This window comes from Sus scrofa, chromosome 2 (assembly GCF_054392235.1).
Source record: "Sus scrofa isolate SSC_HxYL_T2T_F1_AM1 chromosome 2, Sscrofa_HxYL_maternal_Yorkshire_Landrace_v2.0, whole genome shotgun sequence".
In the NCBI taxonomy this organism is placed as follows: domain Eukaryota; kingdom Metazoa; phylum Chordata; class Mammalia; order Artiodactyla; family Suidae; genus Sus; species Sus scrofa.
The window spans coordinates 95,062,890-95,080,127 of record NC_139384.1 but is presented as its reverse complement, the minus strand read 5'-3'; the positions used below and the strand labels follow the sequence as shown (position 1 = coordinate 95,080,127).

Here is a 17,238-nt window from a genome sequence, read left to right as displayed (position 1 = left end):
AAAATGCAAAAACATAAAAAAAAAATTAACAGTTTTATAGCCAGCTTTATTAAAACTCAAATTAGCCATACCTTTTAGTTTTTGTTCCAATCTTCTGTACTTTGCCCGGGTTATCTTTAGAGGGAAGGGAATTTAAGAAATTCCACAATGAATAACATGAAATCATTACAATTATTTATAAAATTTAAACAGTTAAAGTTGACTGTTTAAAGAGAATAAAAATTTCCTTAGTACTACATAGCTCAAATTTATACATACCAAAAACTAATTTATAGCATAATTTCTTTATAATTTACTTGTTTCGTTGGTGTAATACTTAATTTTGAAGTTAGGTTAGAGTCAGAACTACCAAAAAACAAGTTAAAGAAGCTTCCTGGCTATATAATTATAGCTTTTACTACTGTGCCTTGGCAAATGTTCTCTGAAGGAATTTCTTTTTTGATTAGATTGCTCAGCTCCCTAAACCTTTGAGTTCATTCTGTGCTAAATCAAGCCCAAACCAAAGGTTTCGTAAGATTTAAAATCTAATGGCTTCAGTTAATTCTAACCCATGGCAAAGTAATTAACATTTTCTTAAATGGCAGCATTCACAAACTATCCCTTTAATGGCATATGTTTCAGATTTAACAATAATTTCAATTTTAATAAAACATTCCTAGAAAATCAAGTTCTTTAAAATGACTGCAACATGATGGAAGATAGTATAAGAAAAAGAATGTATACATGTATATATATATATATATGACTGGGTCATTTTGCTGTACCACAGAAATTGAAAAACACTGTAAATTGACTATACATTAATAAAAAATAAAATGAAAAAAAAAATGACTGTAAACTCACCAGTAGTTTTGGTGCTATCTTTGGGTCTGTTAACTGGACTAACTTTATCCTTTCTCAGTTCCTGGATAATGCCTTTGTTTAAGCAAACATCCACATGCACATTGAACAAGGTAAGATCTGAAGTCTTCTGTTCTAGATTACAAACCGGACAAACTAGAACTTGGTCACTGGTCACTTCATATAAATAAGGTTGGGGGGGTTCCTGCCTTCCTAATGACCCAACATCGTCATTTTCCAGTGCAACAGTACAAGGATTCTGCGGATGATGTTCCATATGAAGTGATTTGCTTGGAAGATTAGAACATTCTTCTTCACTGTGTTTATTACTTGAAGCATCTACACCCTCTGCATTAGATGGGTTACTGACAGTCTCTACCAGTTCCACAGAATCTACTGAAGTGATCTCTGTATTCTTCTGATGGGTTCTGTAATCCTGCTTCTCAAAGAGTGAAATAGAATCATGTACATGTTCTTTCTGATTCGCTTCTGTAGAGGAAGCATGTGAACACGAGGACATTTTAGAGTTTCCACTCACTGAAGGCCCATCAAGACATGCATCTACGTGTTTATTAAAGGCTTCCAGACCAATGCTTCCTTGCTCCCTAAAGCAAACAGGACAGGTAAATACCTGACCATTATCTGAATTCTCCAATGTTTCTAAATTCTCACTCCTCTTCTTCTTTAAAACTTGGAATGATTGTGATGTCGGTAAACTTTGTCTGTCTACAATTTCACTCTTAAATGTGTCTTGGTGGCTCAATTTCCTTTCAGATCGTTTTTTATCAAAGAAACTCTTCTTATGAGACATTTCCAGAGGTTTTGGAAACTGATCTTTGTCAGTTTTCTCTAGCATACACCCAGTGGCTGACAGGGTTTGGTTTCCAGGCTGTAAGAAGCCAATAATGCTTCTCTGTTGGTGTTTCTTCTCTTCTTCATTAGGAAAACTAGATAGCCGCACACCTAAATTAAACCAACCACAATTAATCCATTTCAATTATCACTTATAAAGCATAAAGACATTTTGCATAATACTATCGTGACATATTATGAAAAAGGCTGTTTATGGAGTTCTCTGGTGGCCTAGTGTTTAAGGATCCAGTGTTGACACTGCCGTGGCAGGGGTTCAATCCCTGTCCTGAGAACTTCCACATGTCACGGCTGTGGCCAAAAAAAAAAAAGGCTAGTTAGCAAAAAATAATAAGCAACACTGTATATTTTCTGAATTGAAGGATGCTTTTTCAAAGGTGGTATTATGAATAGAAATTTACCTTCTTTATAAAGGTAGACATATCAAATATTAAGTATCTACAGGAGTTAGCATTATTATAGGTCTTTTGATTAATATCTGATACATGATACTATTAAATACCAATTAACTAATTAGAGTCAATTACATAGATTTTTTTTTTTTTTGGCAATAGGATCTATTTTTTTTGGGGGGGGGGGGCATGTCTGTGGCATGTAGAGATTCCAGGGCCAGGGATGAACCCTTGCCACAGCATGACAATGTTGGATCCTTAATCCACTGAGCCACCAGGGAACTCCTAGGCTCTATTTTTTAGAGCAACTTTGGGTTTTCAGCAAAGTTGAGAGAATGTAGAGAGCTTCCATGTACTCCCTGTCCCCACACATATGGAACCTCCCCCACTATCAGTATCCTTCACCCAAGTGGTACATTTGCTACAACCCATGAATCTACAATGACACACGGTTACTTAAAGTCCATAGCTGACACTAGGGTACATGCTTACTATTGTACATTTTATGGATTTTGAGAAATGTATAATGACAAACGTCCACCATTATAGCATCATATGGAATAGTTTCACTGCCTAAAACCCTTTGTGCGCTACCTAGTCCTCCCTTCCTCAAAGCTTAACAACTACTCATCTTTGTAGTGTCGCCATAGTTTTGCCTATTTCAGAATGTCATATGCTGGAATCATACAGTGTGCAGCTTTTCAGATTGGCTTCTTTCAGTCAACAACATACACTTAAATGTCCTCTATTTCTTTTCATGGCCTGATAGCTCATTTCTTTTTCATGCTGAACAATATTCTGTTGTCTGGATGTACCACAGTTTCCATTTACCTACTACTGAAGGACATCTTGATTGCCTCCAAGTTTTGGCATTTATAAATAAAGCGGCTATTAACATCCATTCTTTAGCTCCTAAAATTAATACACTTTATTCAACTTCACTGTGTGCCATCTTTCATATGTGAAAATATGGCTAATGACCCATTCTTAGCAGTCAAGTTGGCATTTGGAGTGCTTATCCATAAACATTCCTTCACTCGCTCACTTCGGAAACCTGGTTTGTCTTTTTTCTCATGTGATGCCTAGAAATGTGGTTTTGTAGCATCACAATCCCTTGTCTATATTTCTGAAATCCAGAAAGCTCTGAAAATTGTAAGCAACAAATGGTAATTGATGATTGGATTGATGTGAGGCTATTTAGAGTCTTTACAATTCAATGTGAATAATTTTTTTGTTTTTCTACAGAAATAATCATGTGTTTGATCATGAATTGCTGCCTCAGATCCCAGAGGAGAATTACATAATATACTCAACATGCACTGAATTTGCTTTCTAAAATCTGAAAAGTTTAAAATTTTGAAACACCCATAACCCCAAGGATGTCAGTAGGCAGTAAGAAAAAGAACAACTTTAACTGGTTCTTATTGGAATTAAACTAATGATTATGGCCTCATATGCTTCAGATTCTAAGAATTAACAAAAATGGCAGCAGCAGAAGTACAACTTCCAAACAGGCTTAAGAAATAAAATGGAGGTGAGAATATTTCCCAAGTTGATTCTTTGGGAAAGTTTAGCAGATTGAAGGAAAAATATGTAAAGAGAAGTCATACCCATAAGTCTTAATCTCAAGGGATGTGGAAAATCAGCATCAATTTCTGTTCTTAGCAATTCTTTAGCAATGGCAAATATTTCTTCTGCAGTAGAAATAACAGATAAAACTGTAGATGCACGAGTTTTTACTTCGAAATCCACATTCTTCAGCTTAAGGGTAACAGTTCTACCCTATAACAAGAAGAATACATTATTATATATGGCTCTTTAACTTCTAGAAGAATAAGTTATTTTATAGGTTAGAAAAATTCAGAAAGGTCTCTTTATATATACAGTATGGATGTATAACCGATTATTTATAAAACATGGTGATGGAAATTATCATAAAGAATAACTGAAATCCATAAGTAATCTAAAAAAATCCCATTTTAGTCCGTGATTATTACATCCCTCCCCAACTGAATTTTTATAAAAGACTTTTCTATAAAGGGCAAAACTAACTGATCATTTTTCTTTTTATCACATCTCTTTTCGGTACCTAAAAAAGGAGAGAAAAAAAAATTTTCTGAAGGGACTTCACTGAAAAGGTCTATAGACAGCTCACACTTACTGTATGCCTACTGTATGCCAGATATTATGCTGAATGTACATGTTAAGAATTCCTTTACAGTTACTATTTCAAAAGTACAGAGTTTCACTTTGGGATAATAAAAAAGTTCTGGAAATCAATATTGGTGATGGTTCCACAATATGAATATACTATAAATGCCACTAAAATGTATACTTAAAAGTGGTTAAAATGATAAATTTTCTGTTATGTATACTTTGCTACCTCCTAGAGATTGTGAAAGTGGGTGAGACTTACTGACTCACGTCCAAAGGACAGATTATATGGAAAGAGAAAAATAGTAACTTCATAGTGGAGAAGCCTAGCAAACCCTATCTCAACCAAGTAATGAAGGTTATTATCATCTGTGATACTCTGTGGTTGTCAGAGACCTTGACAGGCTGTGATGAGATGAACGCTTCATTTCTGTGGAATTCTTTCTAAAAACCCATAACCCTGGTCTGATCATAAGAAAATTATCAGGCCAACTCAGATTAGAGGACGTTCTGCAGTATTCTAGTACTAGTCCTCCTCAGGACTGTCAAGGTCATGAAAAACAGGGCAATACTGAGAAACTGTCAGACTAGAGGAAATTGGGGAGACATGACAACTAAATGCAGTATGGTTCCCTGCACTGAATCCTGGAACAGAGGGAGGATATTAGTGGAAAAATTCAAATTATATCTGTATTTAGTTAAGAAATGTGCTAATGTCAGTTTCTCCGTTTTGCAAATATACTATGAAAAATATATGATGTTAATAGTGAGGGAAACTGAGTATCCTGGAAATCTACATTATCTTTTGTTTTGTTTTGTTTTTGTTGTTTTTTAGGGCCTCACCAGTGGGCTTATGAAGGTTCCCAGGCTAGGGGTTGAATCAGAGCCAGCCACAGCCACAGCAACGTGGGGATCCAAGCCGCATCTGCGACCTACACCACAGCTCAGGGTAACACCAGATCCTTAACCCAGTGAGCGAGGCCAGGGATCGAACCTGCATCCTCATGGATGCTAGTCAGATTAGTTTCCGCTGAGCCAGGATGGGAATTCCCTAAATCTACATTATCTTTGTAACTATTTTATAAATCTAAAACGATTCCAAAATTAGGAATTTATTTTAAAATATTTTTATTTTGTATTTTATTTTATTTTTGTTTTTTAGAGCTGCATCCACGGCATATGGAGATTCCCAGGCTAGGGATCCAATTAGAGCGACAGTTGCTGGACACAGCCACAGCAATGCAGGATCTGAGCTGTGTCAGCGACTTATACCACAGCTCACGGCAACACCAGATCCTTAACCCACTGAGCAGGGCCAGAGATCATGGCAACACCAGATCCTTAACCCACTGAGCGGGGCCAGAGATCAAACCTGCAACCTTATGGTTCCTAGTCGGATTCGTTTCCGCTGCGCCATGATGGGAACTCCCAAAATATTTTTAAAAAGAACTCTCTTTATACTTAAGGTATAACAGAAAAGGATTATAAGAAAATATTCATCAGATATCCCATTCTTGGTAATAACTTTTTAGTACTTTTGTATTACATTTCATAAAATTCCACCTTTGTTTTGAGAGTGTTGGAAAAATACTAAGTATGTATTACTGTGAGTGAAGATTATAAAATACAAAGTTCAAAGCCTTCCAGGTTTTGTTCTCAACATGTTAAGCAACCTGGATTAAGGCCTTGAATCAAAAGGCCTATTCTAGAAGCTCGTTGTCCACCTGACAATGACATTAAAGGGTAATTGGAAAGGCATTTATAACAAGTACAGTTCTAGGGAAATCCTTCTTTTGCCTTATTCTTTATTGCCAATATAACTCTGATTTTGAACTTATTCAAAAGTACTCTCAAGATAATATAGAATCCTCTGGAATTATATTGGAGCCACTGCACCCTTATAAGTTGCTTCTTCATAAAATGACCTCACCATACGCCTCAGACATGGGTCAGATTTGTCTCTATTGAAGATGGGAACACTCTTTTATGACAGTTTCCACTGTGTATTTAAATGCAAAATCTAAGTCTTCCTTTAAGGTAGCTTTTTATTATTAAAATTTTTAAAAATTAAGAACACCATATAAAAACAAAGTACCTTAAGTCCTTCTTTCTGCAGATCTTGAGCAAGTTCACTGCAAAGTTCTTGGCACAAGCTGTACTGCTCTTCTGCTTTATTTATCTCACTGAATGTCCTAGAAAGACAAAAATGATTTTGGTGCACAAAGTAAACTATAATTCAGGATAATATAGGAATGATACAGAATGTTTAAATGGCCTAGTATTAAGTTATATTTTCTACAGTATAGAATAGTTTTTAAAGGAACTAAGATATAATTAAGTAAAAATATCTAAGATTTTTATAAACAATGGAGGATTATTTATACTTAAACTGATTAGCAAAGTTGCATTTGCTCTCCACAATATTTTTTTAAAGAGGATTAAAGTCACCAACAGATAACAATGCCCCAGAACTTTATAACACATTAGGATTCATATGTATACAGACATTGCTACAGAGGATTATCTTAAGAAAGTACAGATGAGAACATCCTTCCAATTATTGCACACGTATTCTCTGTAAGAGATTTATCTTCAAGTTAATTTTAGGGCTTGGTTCATGGCACCTACGCACAGTTGTCTAACAGACAACTGGATATGGAGGGCTGGTAAGATTAAATGTAGAGCTTGTGACTTCATCGGCACAAGGGTGTTGAAAGGTCATATTAATATAAAAGAGGATGACGCTAAAGAGAAATAAAGGTGTAAAAACCCCTGGAGTTCCCTTGTGTTTCAGTGGGTTAAGGATCCGGCATTGTCACCGCTGTGGTTCTGGTTACAGCCATGGCATGGGTTTGATCCCTGGCCTGGGAACTTCCACACATTGTAGGTGTGGCCAAACTAACAAAGCCTCTGAGCAAATGACTATTCAGTGAAGAGTCCCCCTTTTAACTATCCCCAGCTACCCAGTTTTTCCTCCTTGGTGGCCACCAGTGTTGCCAGCTTGCTAGTCATTTGAATTCCTCCAGAGTACTATATACATATAAAGGAAAAAAGCAAACATTTCCCCTCATTTTTATATAAATGGTAGAATATTAGGCATATTAACACTTTGCTTTCTCATTCATCCTGGTGAGAGTTCTCTATTAAGTAAGTAATTTCTTTACTTTTAAATGGCAGCATAACATTCCAATTTAGAGATGTAAGATCATTTAGGAGTGTCTGTCCTGGCTTAGCAGTTAATGAACCCGACTAGGATCCATGAGGATGTGGGTTCAATCCCTGGCCATGCACACTAGGTCAAGGATCCAACATTGCAGTGAGCTGTGGCGTAGGTCACATTCATGACTTGGATCTGGCATTGCTGCAGCTCTGGTGCAGGTTGGCAGCTGTAGCTCCAATTCTACCCCTAGCCTGGGAACTTTCATATGCCACAAGTGTGGCCCTAAAAAGCGGAAAAAAAAAAAAAAGTAAGATCATTTAACCAATCCTTTATTAAGTTATTTCTAATCTTTTACTATCATAAAAAAAATGCAATGGATAACCTTGTACACATGTAAAATGACAAGTGATTACACCTAGGGAATGAATTCCTAGCAAAAGAACTGTGGGATCAAAGTATACGTGTGACTATGATGTTGACAGATATTGTCAAATGGCTTGTCCCTGTGGTAGCCAAAATAATGGTCCTCAAAGATGTCTAAATCCTAAACTCTCAGAACGTAGTACACTGTATGGTAAAACGGATTTCATACATGTGGTTAAATTAAGATGGGGAAATTATCCTGAACTAATGAGGTAGGTCCAATGTAATCCCAAGGGTTCTTATAAGAAGGACGCAGGAGGGTAAGAGTTAAAGAAACACAAAATGTGGAAATTTGAAGATGGAGGTGGGACTGCGAGCCAAGGAATGCAAGTAGCCTTTAAAAGCTTTTAGTAAGGAAATGGATTTTCCTCTGAAGCCTCTAGAAGTATTGCAACCCTGCTGATGCCTTAATTTTAGGGCTTCTGACCTTCAGAACCATTAAGAGAAAAAAATCTGTGGTAATTAGCTATACCACTAATAAAAAACTAGTATATTGTGGTTGCCATTATGGCTCAGAGGGTTAAAAACCCAACACAGTGTCCATGAAGATGAGGGTTGGATCCCTGGCCTTCCTCAGTGGCTTAACGATCTGATATTGCTGCAAACTGTAGCGCAGGCTGCAGGTGTGGCTTGGATCCAGTGTTGCCATGGCTATGATGTAGACCAGCAGCTCCAGCTCCGATTTGACACCTAGCCCAGGAACTTCCATATGCCACAGGTGTGGCCCTAAAAAGAAAAAAAAGAAAAGAAACTAGTATACCCTCCCTTAGAGTTTACTAGCGTTTTCACTCCTATAATCTTGCCAATAGAGCATGTTAGTATCTTTGCCAAGTTGATTAGTGAAAAATGCTATTGCAGAGATTTTTCAATCTGTATTTCTTAAATTATAAAAGAGATTAGGATTATTTTCACGTATTTTTAGAGCCATTTGTACTTTCTTTCCCCTAATAAGATCTTTGTTCATTTTTTTCTATTGGTTTGCTGGCCCTTTCTTTAAAAAATTAATTACTAATATTATTGTACAGCAAGCAATATTCTCAATTAAAAAATCATTAAATTGTCCAATACTATCCTGCTTTTGGACCCCCCCCCCTTTTCTTTTAATTGCTTTTAGGTACATCACAGCCTAAAACAGCAACTTTTATCAAAGTCATTCACTGAGTGTGTTATCTTGTAAAGGTCATTCAGCATTTCTGACCACAAATAACATATGTGAAAAATGAACAAAACCTTATACTAAGTCCGTGGTTCTTAAATGTCCTAGTGGAACTTCGGTGCTTTGAAGAGATAATTGAGGGACTTTTCAAACAATGACGTATTTGCCAAAACAATAACATTCCATCAAGATTTCTTGTGACTTCCAAACAAGATTGTAAACCAGTGAACTACATCAGCTCTAAGCTCTCATTCATCAACAGCTTACTATTTGATGCCTATGGTCATTCACCAATATTTGAAAAATTTTCAGGGGGAATTTCCATTGCCATTTCTTGAATTTCCCAAATAACTTCTCAGTATAAGTTTTCTTATAAACAAGCCTAGAAATTAAGGCTTGAAATCCTAAAATGCTTGGTTTTCACTGAATAGGAACAAAACCAACATTCAAAAGAATAACTGCAGTTATATTTTTTCCTATTGAGAGCAGAGCAAGCAAAGATAATAAAGCATTGTACTGGAATACTTAGGCGTGTCAACTGCTGAAATCTGTTATTTGGCTTGCAAATGAATTTTTTAATTTCAGTGATATTTTACTAATAATTAAATATTAGTTTAAAATAATATAAATTATGAATACTTTACCTCTCAACACTCATGCTTTTCCTCTCTCCATCCCTTGAAACAAACAAAAACCTTTTAATTGCATTCTCAAAGAAGACTGAGGTCCTTTTTAGTCAACCAGTAGGATTTAACATATCAGTTACCCTTTAGATATCTCAATAATGTTCTTGATTAAAAGTATATATACATCACAAAACACAATGAGTTTTTTCATCAAAAATAAAAGTACCACCAAAGAATGTAGACAGATAAAATGCTAATATGATGACATGTGTAACGGATCAAATTTATGTCTATCAATGAGAACAAATTCAAAAACAGGTTGATATTATAAATTGTTTCTATTTAAAGCCTGAATATTAAAAACTACACTTTACAAAAACCAATAGAAGGTAGTAGCATAATGGCTTGCAGTTATAGGATAAAACTCAATTTTGAATAATTTCATATCCATCATCTAGTTTTTGGGCTAGTGCATTCATTTTGCTCTGCTGCAGCTTATTTTTATTCAATTAAAGCACTCTGCAGAAGCTCAGGCAAAATTTGGTATACAGCAATAGGATGATGATCAGGAATCTGAACCATCTCGTTTGGTTGGATTCTAGTTTCTCTGATAGGAGGAGTTGAAAGCAAAAAGCTGAAATGACATGTTGACTATTCACTTCCTAAATATGAAATGAGCCTACTATGAATCAAGCACTGTTCCAGTCTTTGGAGATACAGTAATGAACAAAACAGACCCAGTGCCTGCCATTAAGAAACATATTTTAGTGGCGGGAGACAAAGAAAAATGCAATAAATATGGAAAACATGAAACAGGTTAGAAGGAGAGAAGTACCACAGATTAAAAAACTAAAGCAAATTAGGGGAACAGAGAATGCGGATGCAAGGGAAGGTAGGTTTGACCTTTTATACTATTAAAAATTACCTGTGAATTTCACTTAAAAGCATTACCTGCATCTGTACCACAGGTTAATATGTGGTACGTTATATTAAAAACTGTATTATTTTCAAGCACTATGGAAGTAAAAAGAGGGTAATTTTTGGATTAAAGAAGAAAGTTTTATTTCCCATCATCTTCAAATACTGGGTTATTTATAGTACTATGATGCCTTTCCCTTATCTTTTATAATCTTATCTATTATGTCCACTGAAAATCAAAGTCAGCTACCTGGACTTGAAAGAATGAGGAGCATGGAGAGATGAGAAAAGCAATAGCACATACCTTGCAATTGCTCTAAGATTTAGCAGGTTTAATTAGTTAATCAAACTTATTTTAAGGAGTTCACTCATGACTCAGCGGGTGTTGTCACTGCTATGTCTCTGGTTAGAGCTATAGTTCGGATTTGATCCCTTGCCCGGGAAACTACACATGCTGAGGGTGTGACCAAAAAAAACCCCAATTTATTTTATATGCCTCCTCAGTAATCATGTTTTCCTTTAGTTTAGCTATACAAATATAAAGGAGTTATTCTGAGGGCAGGCTCACAGGATGGTGACAAAATTGTAAAACAGAGCCCAGTCTTAATTCTCATTCTAGTTTTTAGGGCCCACTCTTCACCCACACCTAACAGTGCTCTCAGATCCTTCTTTTTAAGATCTAGAAGAAAGAGTGGCAGAGAAGAACACAGGGCCTCTTCTCTAGCTGTTGCTCTTCTGTATCTTTGCTCCTGTGGGTCTCTGCCTCTGGTCACTGCTGCCAACCCTACCTCTTAGCCCAGTCAATTTCTATGCCCCGGCTTTACCCTTCTTTCTGCAATTGTTCATTTGGTCACTTTCTATTTCCTACACTACTCTACAAACTCCATGAAGGCAGGACTGTGTCTTGTTTTCTGATATTATCCCCGTGCTTAGAACAGTGCCTAACACAAAGTAAGTACTCAGTATCTTATGAATGAGTCATTTACAAATCTGGGGAAGAGAAGATAAACAGTTGGTTCATGAAGGCTTTCAAAGATGCATTAGGTCTACTTGCTTAGGAGTTAGAAACGAACCTGACTAGTAACCATGAGGACGCAGGTGTGATCCCTGGCCTCGCTCAGTGGGTTAAGGACCTGGTGTTGCTGTGAGCTGTGGTGCAGGTCAAAGACTTGGCTTGGACCCCACGTTGCTGTGGCTGTGAGGTAGGCTGGCAGCTACAGCTCCAATTCAACCCCTAGACTGGGGGCCTCTATATGCCACAGGTGTGGCCCTAAAAAAGAAAAGTCTACTTGCTTAGAGAGTGAATTCTGGAGCATGAACCATCTTTCTTTCCTCAGCAATCTGACCACCAGCATTCTTATGTTCTGAACAAAGAACGAGGCAGGTACAGAAAAGAAAAGCACTCACCATTCCTCTTATCCATCTATCCAGTTGCTGTACCCAACAACCTACAAGTGGTTCTCTATTCCTCTTTTCCTTTACTTTCACATCCAATCTTTTGACCTTAATTCAAAAATTACATTCTGAATTGAGCTAGCCTAAAAGAAACTTAAAATATGTTATCCTTATCACCTCCATCTCAATGGTTAAAACCACTATTTCAGCAAATGGTAAAGAAAAAGCAAAATGACTTTACATACAGATACCTGGGCAAGCATGTTGAACCTAGACCCAGGGAAATATGAAGGAAATAATGCCAAGATGTTTCAGAGAAAAGGAGAGAAAGTAATGCCCTCTGTTGGTAGAGATCTGTACACGTAATAATTCCAAGAGCCTTTAACATTTTCTCTGTAACTTTTCCTATTCCAGAAACCTAGGAAAGAATAAATATTTATCATTAATACATTTTAAATTAAGGTAAGAACTGATTTTAAACTGCATCATACCTCTTATAACTAATAACAGGTATAAATAATGTTCCTATTTTCACAAGTCATGAAAGAAAATGGTTTTAATCACTTTTGGGCCACATTTCCTAAACCAGTGTTCCATGGAAATTTAAAATTTTAAATTCCATGGAATTTTTAAAAAAGCATTTAAAAAAGAGTTCTGTGGTCCTATAAAATTGGGGAATGGTAGGGTAAACAACTTTTTTTCCCATTTTGATCTTTACAGTTGACAAATAACATTAGTTTCAGGTGTACAACACAGTGATATAACTTATATATATTACGAATCCATCACCACAATAAGTCTAGTAACCATGTGGTGGTCACCACACAAACTTATTATAATGTTATTTCCTATACTCTCTATGCCGTACATTATATCCCATACCATTTATTTTACAACTGTACGTTTGGATCTCTTAATCATCTTTACCTATTTTGCCCAACTCATCACTCCTCTCTGGAGTGGTGAGGTAGGTGTTATATACACTATATATATATGTATATATATATATAAAATACATGTGTATAGGCTAATCCCAAACTCCTATTTTACCCCTCCCCTCCATTTCTTTCCCCCTTGGTAACCATAAGTTTGTTTTCTACGTCTGTGGGTCTATTTCTGGTTTGTTTATAAGTTTAATTAAATGGTAATAAGTCCATTACTTTCCAAAAACTTTTCAGCAAACAAGTTTCCTAAACCTCACTTGTAGGATTTCACAGAAAGATTTCTTCAAGTCCAAATTCAATCATCCACTACAGTTCTTGCATGTTACCTACTGTTTTAAAATTTTTCGGAAAGAATGATTACTATCATCCTAAAGAGTTTTTCTTCAGAAGTCAGAGTATATATACAGATAAAAAAAAATTGTGCAAAATCTTACCTTTCTAATGGGTAAGTCCTTGATGAAGTCCATCACAACCTGTCGGTTAGGGAGAATTTGGTATTGTCCATTTGGTTTATTCTTATCACTGCAGACTTTTGCTAACATTGTATTTGGTGCAATGCCTTAAAAGAAAACACTCTGATGACTCAAAGAACATAATATGTATGATTTAAAAATACGTGATAACAGGGAGTTCCCTAGTTGCTTAGCAGGGTAAGGATCACTAGTTGTCACCACTGCTGTGGCATGGGTTCAATTCCTAGCCCAGGAACTTCTGCATGCTGCAGGTGCAGACAAAAACAACAACAACCAAAAAAATAAAAATTAAAAATAAGTGCTAATAATACAGAAAAAATTAAATGCAAAAATCTGAAATGATATGGAACGCTACTTTGAAAATAACATTTGATTACTATCTCTCTCCAGGGTTTGCTACAATTTTAGGGAAAGGAACTGTATCAGTTATTGTGGCAGCAGAAATGAGAAATACTTTAAATCTCCTTTTTTTTTTTGTTTTTTTGTTTGTTTTGTTTTTTTATGGCTGCACCCACAGCATATGGAAGTGCCTGGGCCAGGGATTGATCTAAGCCACAGCTGCAACAATGCCAGATCCTTTAACCTGCTATGCCAGGCCAGGGACTGAACCCATACCTTCACATCAACCTAAGCCGCTGCAATTGGTTTCTTTTTTTTGTTGTTGTTGTTGTTGTTGCTGTTTCTTGGGCCGCACCCGCGGCATATGGAGGTTCCCAGGCTAGGGGTCGAATCGGAGCTGTAGCCACCGGCCTACGCCAGAGCCACAGCAACGCCGGATCCGAGCCGCGTCTGCAACCTACACCCCAGCTCACGGCAATGCCGGATCGTTAACCCACTGAGCAAGGGCAGGGATCGAACCTGCACCTCATGGTTCCTACTCGGATTCGTTAACCACTGCGCCACAACAGGAACTCCCGTGCAATTGGTTTCTAAACCCACTGTGCCACAGTGGGAATGCCTCTCTACGGTATTTTGAAGTCTAAGAGCATTTTTTACACACACCTTTTTTTTTTTTTTTTTTTTTTTTTTGTCTTTTTGCCATTTCTTGGGCTGCTCCCGCGGCATATGGAGGTTCCCAGGCTAGGGGTCGAATCGGAGCTGTAGCCACCAGCCTACACCACAGCCACAGCAACGTAGGATCCGAGCTGAGTCTGCAACCTACACCACAGCTCACGGCAACACTGGATCCTTAACCCACTGAGCAAGGGCAGGGATCAAACCCGCAACCTCATGGTTCCTAGTCGGATTCACTAACCACTGAGCCACAATGGGAACTCCTACACACATCTTTTTAAAACTTATGATTCACTCTCATCATTTGGCACAGGAAAGACTAACCCAATCAATATGGCTTTCATAACGTAATCTAGGGTCCTCATTATGAGTATCAGTTTCTACGCTAAGACACAGCGTGACCACCACCCCACCCCCACCCCCCGTGGGTTACTGACATATGTAAAGCTCTTTTTCCCTTCACCAGATGGTTCTAAATGGTTATGTTGCTAGTTGGTGCTTTTTCTGTCTCATCCAAACCTTAGTCATCTGGGGTCTTTCTTGACTGTAAGTCTTCAAAGGAAAAAATTAATAAAGTATGATATCCAAAACCAATTAAAATATATTTTGTGCTTCAAAAAGGAAAGCCACCTGGAGTTCCCGTTGTGGCACAGTGGTTAACGAATCCGAGTAGGAACCATGAGGTTGAGGTTGCGAGTTTGATTCCTGCCCTTGCTCAGTGGGTTAACGATCCAGCGTTGCCGTGAGCTGTGGTGTAGGTTGCAGACACAGCTCGGATCCTGCGTTGCTATGGCTGTGGTGTAGGCTGGTGGCTACAACTCCGATTAGACCCCTAGCCTGGGAACCTCCATATGCCGCGGGAGCGGCCCAAGAAATAGCAAAAAGACAAAAAAAAAAAAAAAAAAAAGGAAAGCCACCTAAGCTTTATGATTGTTTTTGCTTTGGATACATGGGCTTTTTTGCTTCATTCCAAGTTACCTGTAGGTTCACAGAATTCTGAATAGGTAAAGTTGTCAGCAGTTAATAACAATAATAAAAACAGCTAAGTAAAATATTTCTACACACTTTTAATGAAAAACTACTAATTTTACACTTGAATTAGCCAGTCTGAAAACTGTAACTACTGAAACCATCAATATCCATTTAAGTACCTGCACTGGCTGTCAGTGTTGTTTTTTGCTCGATTCTGAAACGAATTTCCTTTACCACTTCCTCAGCTGATGTTCCAAAAACAACTGAGTTTTGGGTCATTTGAGGATTATTCGGCTCTTCAAAGTTCACTTGAAAAGAATTTCCTGGGGACTTCAAATCAGGAGGACTATCTTCAAAAAGTAGTGGAGAGATGGATCGTTCATGCTCACTCAGTTTATTAACTTCCTTTCCTGGTTTATCTAAATTGTAAACAGGAACAGTAATTCATCTTCATTTTAAGAAATACATACTTCATAAATTAGGTTTTCCTACAGTCTTTCTAAAGAGAAAACAAATCTAATTTAGTTTTGTTTCTAAGAATCAAGATCAGAAATGTTATTATTTACATTCTACCTGTGTAACAAAGAAAACACTGATTCTAAGTTTTTCTTAAAAAGAATATTATTCATTTGCATTGTATATATTTAAAAGGAACTATCTTATGTAAAGCTTATTGATTTTTGTACCAAAATTATTTGAAATCCAGAATTGGAATTAGATTCAGAGTATTTTTTTTCCTAAAAAAAAAATGAAAGATTTCCCCCCCTTCTTTCCTCATCTCTGGGGGAAAAAGAACCTTCTTAAATTAGAATTTAGGAATCAGGAAAAAGGCATTAAGCAATACAGAGTAATTACGCCTCAAAGATAACTTTTGTTTTGACAAGAGGAAAACAACCTTAAAATTTTCTTCATTCATGGAAGAACTTTTTGAATATTAAAGTAATCTGAATTTTCTTCTTTCAAAAGCTAATTTTAATTTCTACTTTTTTGTTAATAAAGTATCATTTTTACTAAGACCACATCTGAAATAAATAGAAATTACTTCTGGAAGTTATACTTCTTTAAATATATAAATTCTTGAGGTCTAATCAGATTAACCATGTTCCAGGTTTAAGGGCAAGAAGCCTTTATTATGATCAAAAGGCTGTAAATTAATATTACTATTAAAAAGTAAGGTAGAAATTCTACTCTGATTATGACTTCATTTTATCTGCATTTTTCATAATGAACTATATGAAATACACTTAACTCTATATTGATACTAAAAATGTCCTCATGAACCAATCCATTGATGACTTTACCTTCTGCGTTTAATGGAGGCAAAATAAGTTTAAATGTAAAATTTATAAAAACTAAGATTAATAACAGAGCTTTCTGATGCATTTCATAATTTTTTTTACATGTATATGTTTTCCAAATTAAGGTATATACAAAAGCAAAAATCAAAGTTCTAGTATCAAGACACAAATACATTATATTTAAAAAATGGAAATTGGCCTTTTGGAAAGATTTTATAAAGATAATATAAATAAAATAATATGGCAGACACCTGAGGAGTTTCAAACTTTTAAGTATGGAATATGAATTAAGTTACAGACAGCTGTTTTCCAAATCTGAATTCCTAGGCCACTTACAAAGTAAGCCCTATTTTCAAATGTACATTAGCTGTTATTCATATACTTCAGTTTATTTTCCATTATCTGGTTTTAGAAGGCAGAGCACTTCAGAGGGGATTAAAGCTGTGTGGTGCAGTTAAAATGGTATCCACCTGGACCCTCTTTTCCCACCCAGATGTGCAGAAGTCAAGGTAAAGAGCTACAGGAAAACTGCAGACCGAATAAGGTACGTTCATGACCCCCTTCTGCAGTTCCTCATGCCCTGTTTTGTACCTCATGCTCCAA

General features: G+C 36.5%; 1 protein-coding gene across 3 annotated transcripts in view; it reads right to left on the bottom strand.

Annotated features, from left to right (window-relative positions):
• Positions 1-17,238, bottom strand: part of POLK (DNA polymerase kappa) — a 79,034-nt gene that overhangs the window by 2,657 nt on the left and 59,139 nt on the right. For all 3 annotated transcript variants that reach the window (XM_085013839.1, XM_085013840.1, XM_021084453.2), the window contains exons 7-14: positions 15,517-15,756; positions 13,313-13,437; positions 12,186-12,352; positions 9,640-9,672; positions 6,352-6,448; positions 3,713-3,884; positions 844-1,803; positions 72-114 (exon numbers count right to left, since the gene is read on the bottom strand). In XM_085013839.1, coding sequence (XP_084869965.1) covers positions 72-114; positions 844-1,803; positions 3,713-3,884; positions 6,352-6,448; positions 9,640-9,672; positions 12,186-12,352; positions 13,313-13,437; positions 15,517-15,756 — 1,837 coding nt within the window. The remainder of the gene's footprint in view (positions 1-71; positions 115-843; positions 1,804-3,712; positions 3,885-6,351; positions 6,449-9,639; positions 9,673-12,185; positions 12,353-13,312; positions 13,438-15,516; positions 15,757-17,238) is intronic.